The sequence below is a fragment of the Ipomoea nil genome, unplaced genomic scaffold (genome assembly GCF_001879475.1).
Source record: "Ipomoea nil cultivar Tokyo-kokei standard unplaced genomic scaffold, Asagao_1.1 scaffold0302, whole genome shotgun sequence".
NCBI lineage: Eukaryota > Viridiplantae > Streptophyta > Magnoliopsida > Solanales > Convolvulaceae > Ipomoea > Ipomoea nil.
The window spans coordinates 184,701-193,648 of NW_017616730.1; the positions used below are offsets into that span (position 1 = coordinate 184,701).

General features: G+C 36.2%; 2 protein-coding genes across 4 annotated transcripts; one reads left to right on the forward strand and one right to left on the reverse strand.

Moving 5' to 3' along the window:
- The first annotated feature begins 1,453 nt into the window (after positions 1 to 1,453).
- LOC109159730 (autophagy-related protein 8i) lies at positions 1,454 to 3,013 on the forward strand. Its single transcript, XM_019307835.1, has 5 exons — positions 1,454 to 1,600; positions 1,698 to 1,753; positions 2,261 to 2,313; positions 2,537 to 2,655; positions 2,762 to 3,013. Exons 1-5 carry the CDS (start codon positions 1,555 to 1,557, stop codon positions 2,863 to 2,865), a joined length of 378 nt encoding a protein of 125 aa, XP_019163380.1. The 5' UTR covers positions 1,454 to 1,554; the 3' UTR covers positions 2,866 to 3,013.
- A 191-nt stretch (positions 3,014 to 3,204) lies between these two features.
- LOC109159703 (zinc finger protein 598) lies at positions 3,205 to 7,822 on the reverse strand. Of its 3 annotated transcripts, none has more exons than XM_019307811.1 (8): positions 7,555 to 7,822; positions 6,986 to 7,288; positions 6,260 to 6,468; positions 6,111 to 6,159; positions 5,922 to 6,011; positions 5,719 to 5,781; positions 3,687 to 5,460; positions 3,205 to 3,495 (listed from the first exon to the last, which is right to left on the reverse strand). In XM_019307811.1, the coding sequence occupies exons 1-7, from the start codon at positions 7,720 to 7,722 to the stop codon at positions 3,718 to 3,720; spliced, it is 2,625 nt and encodes an 874-aa protein (XP_019163356.1). In that variant the 5' UTR covers positions 7,723 to 7,822; the 3' UTR covers positions 3,205 to 3,495; positions 3,687 to 3,717. The 3 variants fall into 3 exon arrangements, 2 of the variants coding, with proteins under 2 accessions (XP_019163356.1, XP_019163348.1); XR_002050638.1 differs by having other exon boundaries at positions 3,210 to 3,595; positions 3,634 to 5,460; XM_019307803.1 differs by having other exon boundaries at positions 3,210 to 5,460.
- Positions 7,823 to 8,948: the final 1,126 nt, after the last annotated feature.

Consider the following 8,948-nt stretch of genomic DNA (forward strand, 5'->3'; position numbering starts at 1 on the left):
ATCTACTTTACCACACATTGGTAAAATGTACAGAGACAGTGAAGAATTCTCTTCACTCACACATTCAAATACAAGTTTCAAAGTTTTTTTTTTTTTTCCAAGAACTCCAGGAATCAAGTTTAGGGAGAGAAGAATCAACTAAGGGGGAGAAGAATAGGAAATCAAGCCACTATGAGATCAAGGTTTTTGCCAAAAATTTGACAAAGGGGGAGATTGTTGACTCAAAGTATTTTGTCAAAGTTATGTGCAAAAGGAATTCCAGATCTATAAAGGAATACCAAGCCTAAGAGGAGTAGTTATTGAAGAGTACTAGTTCTAAAAGGAAGTGTTATTGAAGTTTTTAGTTCTAGTCTGATTAGGAATAGCTTTATTATTCACGAATCTGTTAGGAATAGCTACTATAAATAGGGGTTGTCCTTTCTTGTAGAATCCAAGCATTCAACATTAATCTTGTGAGGTACGAGAGTCTTTGAGAATAGGATACTAAATTCCCCTAGAAAGTAGTACATGTGTTTAGGTTTCAATAGTTTGGTAGGAAAGATCATTCTATTGTATAATCTCAGGTTCCAAATAGTGTACTTTAAATATTGAGCTTTTAGTGGATTTAGGCAAGTTCTCAAATTGAGAAGTGCCTCGCAGATTAGGGTTGTTTGCCCGAACTGCGTTACAAATTATTTGTGTTACAACTTCAGTTTAGGTGCTGCGCTTTACAAATTTTCAATTTTCAATTTTTAACTTTAAAAATGTTTTATTGTTAATGTAATAGCAGGTTTAAAATGTTATTAATTTATAAAGGCTCTATTTGGTAAATGGTTGTTAGCTGACTGTGTTAATTAGATGGTATTACTAGTTGATAACATTAGCTGTTGTAGAAAAGTGTTTGGTAAATTAGTTGTTAGTTGATAGCTATTTGGTATAATTTCTTTTCTAAAAAAGCTAATTGAAAAAAGTTGTTTGGAATAGCTTTTTGAATTTTAACATTTTGGATTTGCAAAAAGTTTATTAACCAAACACTTGGATTGATATTTTAACCAAATTGTGGAAATGAACAATTGCCCCCTACATTAATTGGCAATTTTTATCCTGGACTAGGTCCATATAACATTATGAAACATAAATTGAAACGACGAGGTACATAATTCATACTCATAAGTACAAAATGTTATAACACAAGACACAAAAATCATAACATACATACGCATGTTATATATTTATTTATTTTTTGAATCTGATTTAGATATACAATTTATGTTTATAAGTACAAAATTTCACAAACACAAACACTTAAATTTATAAGATAAGACATAATTACTAATTTATTTCAGATACCAAATTCATACATTTAAAATACAATACACAAAAACTCCCAATATAACAAACATACACATGGTCCACAATGCTCTATAAAATCTGGTCGATGGTTGAAGAATTGTACATTGAACTGAACACGTTACGTTAAATTGGTATCTTACTTCTTATCGGTCAACCAGATCCAACCCACATACATATACCTCTTCCGGATTTCGTCCTTCAGTTGGACAGCTGAAGAAGAAGATGGGGAAAGCCAAAACTTCATCCTTTAAGCAACAATTCTCTCTGGGTTCTTTGCCCTCTCTCTTCTTTTTTCCTTCCTTTATTTTTTAATATTCCTTGTTAATCTTTTTCTGTTTACATCTCTTGCTTTCCATCAATTGCAGAGGAAAGACTCCAGGAATCCCAAGATATGATTGCTAAATATCCCGATCGTTTGCCTGTGCGTTCTCCTTCTCCTTGTCATCCGATCCATATTTTTTTTGCTCCGTGTTTTGGGTTGTGAATGATAAACAGTCAAATTTGTGGATTTTAGGTTTAGAAGAGCTCAGTTTTGTTTGCATAGACATTAAAGATGTAGTTAATGGATAATTGTATCTATAATCTCAGTAATTGAACTTCAGCAAACGACAACTATACAATAACTATGACAATTATACTAATTATTATCTGTGGTGTTATCGCTCTGTTAAAGTAAAGACTACAACTTTATGCTCCTTTCTTGTAATGATTGCATTTTTGAATAATTTCTAATCTTGAGTAAATATAGCATTGTACTGTTTTCGAAGATGCAATCTTGAATCCTCACAGCCAAAATTTGTGTCAGGATGTGAATTGTTGAAGTGGTTCCCAAATTGCTGGTGTTTTGTGTGATAAGCAATAGGTTTTCTTTTGAAGGGCTCAATGCCATCTCATGTTATGATTTTTTTTTTTTTTTATCTTGTTGCAGGTTGTGGTTGAAAGATATTCAAAAACCGATCTCTCCGAGATGGAGAAGAAGAAGTAAACTAGCAGTCCTTTGAATTTATAATGCTGGTTCTTGAATTCAAATCTTATAGCTTAGTAAATAATTGGTTTAATTTCTAATAATACTGGTTCTTGAATTTGGGAAACCTGACATTTAGGCTTATCATTATACCATTTTTCCAACAAGAGATGATTGAACCCCATCAATTAGTTATCTCCTCCCGCCCTCTGTTTTTGATGCTTCTCTCTGTGGTGGCAGATACCTTGTACCCCGAGACATGTCTATCGGGCAGTTTATCCACATCTTGAGTGGTCGCCTTCATCTGGCTCCCGGGAAGGCTCTGTTTGTATTTGTGGAGAACACCTTGCCTCAAACATGTACAGTAGTAGTTTAATATTTGATTCATGGACTATATCTTAGCCTGCCCTCAACTGATTTTATTATACATGTACTCATTTAGTATTATTATGCATGTTTTTGCAGCGGCGGTGATGGATTCTGTGTACGAATCATTTAAGGATGAAGATGGGTTCTTGTACATGTGCTACAGCAGCGAGAAAACCTTTGGTGCTATAGCTCTCAATTAAGTTGGGTCACTCACGTTTTACATATAACTCTATTGACATGTTTGTTTTAAGTGAACTGTGGTGACCTCATTGGCATTATGTACATTCTTTAAAGTCGTGTGCAAGGTTTATATATATATTTGAAATAATAATACTTAACTTGTGTCAAGGAACTTGGTGTGATTGAATGGTTCTAGCAAACAAATGCCGGTCCTCTTATGAATGGAAAGCATAGTACTTTCTTTAACTCATCCCCGTTGCCAAAGCATAGCACATTAAATGCAACGAATGATCTGAGGCATCTCTCTCAGACCAGTCCTTAAAAAAAAAAAACTTAAAGCCAAGGCGTAAACGCAAAAAGAAAAGAACATAACAACTACTTTATCTGGTTGTTCTCATATCAAAAATCAAAATCACCAGTTCCCTTATTTGTATATTTGGTACGTTCTTGGGTTCCCATATAAAATTCAGCAAAATCAACATGTATTGCGCTTCCCATATAAAATTCAGCAAAATCAACATGTATTGCGCTTCCCATATAAAATTCAGCAAAATCAACATGTATTGCGCTTCCCATATACAATTCAGCAAAATCAACATGTATTGCGCTTCCCATATACAATTCAGCAAAATCAACATGTATTGCGCCACCTACAGATGGGATTTGAAAAGAAATTGTAAAGCACAATCATAGTTGACTTGAAACCAACTAATCTAAGCACAATAATAGAAACACAGGTAAAGACACCCCACCCACCCCCCTCCATGAACAAGTTGTTCTCCCATGAGTCCCATCACAATTAAAATCAAGTGAACTTTTCTGAAAACCCACAACCAATTACCTGCTTCCACTTCCATGCATCGTACCAATTATTAGGCCCCCTTGAACAGTCTCTGCACTCCACCACTTCGCCAAACACCCTGCACAGGTAAACTTCCACTACTACTATGTCCATCTGATGATGGATCTTTAAAATCAGTATCTGGAGGATTTGGACTCTTTAGATTCAATAGTGCTTCAGCAGATCCATCACCTAGGCGTACTCTAATGAATTTTGATGTTTTCTTTTTTTGCTTTCTTCTATCACCATCACCTAGATTTTGACAAACCCCACCGTCTGATAATGAGTCATTCTGAGTCTTCACCGTTAAAGGTTTAGAACATGCATTCGATACTCCTAATTCATCATCTATCACTTTTGATTTTCCTTTAGTAGGGCGATAACCATCCTTTGATAATACTTCTACCTCTTCTTCTGAAAGCTTGATGCTTGACTGTAGTTTCTTTGCAGTGTTTATGATACTATCCGCCAACTTTTCCTTTGACCTACTCTCTCCAGCATCAATGGACGTCTCTTTACCTTTACCTTTACCTTTACCTTTACCTTTATTAAAGCCATTACTGGCTTTCAATGGGCTCTCACTTCTCCAACCATTCTGTTCCGGAACAAAGCTCCCCAAGTTAGTATTATAGGTCTCAATCAGCTCTTTCTGTTTCTTTACATCAGGACAAAGCCGAGCCAACTCAGGAACCAGATTTGACAACCCAAACTGATCGACATATGCTAGATATGACACTGCATCAATTACACCATTACGATATTCTGCTGATATGTTCTTAAATGCAGCATACTTATCTTGATCAAAGTCCAGGGCAACATGTATCCTTCCAACCAAAGATTTGTTTGCAGTATGGACATCTTCTACATCCTCTGTAGCCTGTGCATGTCCAGGCAACTTGTGCACTGAAACAGGAGGAAAGACAGATGAAGACGAATCAAAAGAACCATTCTCAGCAAGGTTTGGGACTGATGTGGAGTGGTTTATTCCATTGCTACTAGTCTGATTTCTCATTGAACTGAAAGAATCAGTAGAAGTTATTTCTTGAACAGACACAGATCTAGTCTGACTGGAACTTTGATTGCCAGACGATGTAGGTCCCTTAACATTTGACTGTTTACTTCGGACAGAAGTTGATGTTGACCCAAAAGCACTATTTACTGAAGGCCAAGCATGTTGATGGCTGATTGCAGGTGCAGAAACATTCTCAGCTGCTGGCTTACTAAGGCCAAAACTAGATGCTGACCCTGAAGCACTACTTAACACAGGCCAAAAATTACGTTGGGTAGTTGCATGTTTTTTAGATGTCCGGCTTGCTGCAGGCTTGCCAAGAGCAGAACTAGTAGTATTCGCAGATTTTTTGTTTTCTTGACGGAGATGTGCAGCCATAGTGTTCATAGGTAAAGACTCAGACTTTTCAAGACTACCTCCAGGAGCCATAGGAAGAGGAGGAAATGAGGAATCTTCCAGCGGGCCATTTCTTGAATTCTGTGATAAGGCTTGACGGTATCTTGATGGCAATACAGAATCTGTATTAGTCGACAATTCAAATGGCGGAACAAGTGCGTCAAAATCACTTGTTTCTGCTTGATCGGGTACAACTCTAGCACTAGAAGATGATGCATCTTGTAATCTCCTATCTGAATTAGCCATCTCCAAACTGGCTTGAATGGCCATGGATAATTCAGTATCAGAGGAATCACGCCTGAATGTGCGTCCCCTTCCTCGTCGACCATCTTGATCATTACTCCGCCGATACCGAAAACTTGTAGGTAACTGTGCAGATATAAAATGATAACTGACAAACTATTAAAACATTAATAATAATATAGATCATGTAACAGCTAAAAGACACTTGAAAAATATACATTATCTTTTTTACAATTTTATTTTAGTTTTGGTTATTTTGCCCCTTTGTGAGTGTGGGCAGATTAGCAACAACACCCCCTCCCCCGGACACAAAATGTGATTCAGGGCGGGCATGCCCCTGAATTTCTTTATTTAGGACCAGCCAAGGATTAATATTAATAATACCTGAAGTGCAGCATTACGTTTGGAACGAGACATACGACCTCCATGCTCTAAAGCATTGTGCCTCTGAAATTTAATTGGAAAAACTAAGTCATTAATTGCAACTTAGAAAATTACACATATCCTCTCTATCTAAGCAAAAAATAGGAAGTATTAGGAAAAAAAAAGCATGACACAGCCCCGTTATTATGAAACACAATGCTAACCTTCAATTCAGCTTCAGATTGAAAGACGATAAACTTTTTTGATAGGCAAGACTCATCCTCACACAAAAAGTGATTACCACGGAAATGCATCTGCAAAGAAAGATATCAGCATATTAGATAGCTTCACCTTCAAATTGCTCACAGAGAAATAGAGAATACAATATCATATGTGAAACAGAAAATTCTGACCTCCAAATCATCGTAATTTTTGTAGTACTCGTATTGTCCAGGGTTCTGCCTACAAGAATCAGCAAAATAAGGAACATTGATAAGTTATATCTGGTATGCCTGTGTTACCTGTGATGGTAAATGACTGAATTATCATATTTATACATTACCTTTGGCAGATATGACAAGTATAGTGTTCGGTGGACATGTGTGAATACAGCTCATTATCCCCATAAAAAGGAGTTCTGCAGAATTCACACATAGGATGACCCATGAAGCCACCTCTCTCACTCTCAGTTCCATCAACCTCAGAGTCTCCACTATTTATATGTTGATTTAGCTGTGCTCTAGTATAGAGTTTTTGCTCACAAATAAATACCTATCACAACAGATAATGAACTTGTCAGTCCATAAGATAAACAAATAAGCTCAACTTACAATGACAGCACAAATGTCTTAACTAAATCTTCTACTTAAGTTACAATGCAAAATATGTAGTTCATTTGCAATAAAGTGAACAATAGCACTTTGCTAGCATTCAAACAATAAAGCTAATTAAAGTTCTTGGAAATTGAAACTTCATTAAATAAAACACGAGATAAGTGGTCTGACTCTAAAAAAGTTGCAAACACCTTAGTTGGTCCAAATTTATTTGACCAAATATTATTTCTCCTTAACATTCAGTGAGAGTAAGCATTCCAACAATGACTCCTCAAACAAATCCTTGATGTTCAAATTTCATGTTTTAAGTTCACAAGTTTCTCAGATAGTCCTAACTCCTAAAAGAGAGCAAGTACTTGTGTGTTTCTTTCCACCCTTATGTATGAATTATGATGCTCTTTCCAGTATGCAAAATCAAAAAGGAAAAAGAAATAGACACATGATACAAATATCACCTTACGTCCTTCCAAGCACAAACTGCACATTAACAGTCTATGTTGGTGAAACAGATGACCCTTCAACTGCTCAATGTTCCTGAACTTCCCCCTTCTTTTAGGGCCTTCTCCAGATTGCTCCTCCATCCTATCACACACACTACATGATAGCCTGCACATGGCTCTGATCATCTTATAGTGATCAGAATCATCGAAGAAAGCTTGAATGCCTTCATGATACCAATATGACCCTGATCGACCCTCTTTTGGTTCAGGCGGAAAAACTGCAAATTCGCTTATGATACGGGTATAGTCTCCTAGAGCCTGCAGGAGAAAAGAGGGCCGTTAGAACAAAATTCACCACAGCTAATGTTAAGAAAATAATTTAAAGACAGATAGCTTTAGTTTATCAGAATAAATGATACGCAGATATTCAGTCAGAATTTCACAAAAGGATTCAACCTTTTGGAGAAGAATTTCACAAATCCAGCGCATCCGTAACGGCATCAATTTTTTTTAAACAAGAACGACATCAAATTTTTAAATTCAAAATTTACGAGGAAAAAAACAGGATGATAAAGGGTAGGAACCTTGGTAACGAAGACAATACTGTTTTCGGTCTTACAAATACAGCATCGTCGATCGTCGCAGATGAATCGTAAACGAGCAACACAAGTAGAACACACATCCTTGTGACCGCAGGCACCATATGCAACCCATTCTAGGGTTTCCGCGCACACTGCACAAGTATCATCCATAGCCTTCGACGATCTGAGCTCAATTACAAACTTTTGCCTAAGATTGGCGTTTCGATGACTTTTATACTAGGGTTTCTAATCCCCTATACTTATATTTGAGATTTGAGATTTACCGATTGTTCTGAAAAAATGAAAAATGACACCCTATCTGGCCGTTGATCTCTAATCATGTGACTACAATTTTTTATCTAACTTTTGAATTTTTTTGTTTTAAACTACCCATCACATTTTAAAGAAATTACAAATTTACCATTATTTTTGTTTTATTTCTCTTTCCCTTTCCTCTTTCTTCTCCAACCACTCCATCATTGGTGCATGTATGCACTACTATTAAGATGAACAAAAAATGGTTGTTTGCATCCTGCATTTTGTATCCTATAGCTTTCGAATGAATGGTACCAGATCTGAATTACAACATTTATTCAAGTCCACATATTTCTATCATTGTACATCTTCTTAATCAATTTTAGATTTTATAATTTAACCAAAGTACCCTAATAATTAAATTACATTTCCTTTCTACCTTGTTTTCCCCCCTACATACACAGTTAGATTCCTGTCGGATAGGGTGATCTAGCTCTGGAAAGCAAGCTTTGCTGCATCCACGATAAAGCTAGCTAGCCTAGGTTACTTCAATTGTCGCAGGCAGAAGCTGGATCATCCCAGCCCGCCTTTAGCTCCACATATTAAAAGCCTAGTGGATTCATCACTTTGTGATATTTTATATGGTGGTCATAGATAGATCCCAACCCCTCCCATTATAGGGGCCGAGTGTACCATATGCTTGACGCGTTAGAAATAATCGTTGAACTCAACGGCCTGCAGTAATTTACAATCGGTGCAGTATGAATGAAAATAACTCCAGAGCTTGTATCCATTGAGGATTAAAAGGTGCTGTTAATGAATCCATTCAATTCACCCTCGTATGGTTGCTTATACATGCACTGTAAACTTCGTCCATTAATGAATCTAAAAGTTTTCATATCATTGAGGTGCAAAGCTTGCTATCATATTATTATATTGTGTTCAAATCACTTTGTTGCACAATCATGCATATTATGTTGTCTATATTGGTGTACCCTTAACTTTTGTTGTGTAAGATATTATCATACTTGTAATGCATCTTCATAGGATGGAGAACTAAATGCAGAGACATGAATATAGATAAGACAAAATTTGTCCATTTCACTTATATAAACAAGTGCAAATTTTATCATTGAAAATTT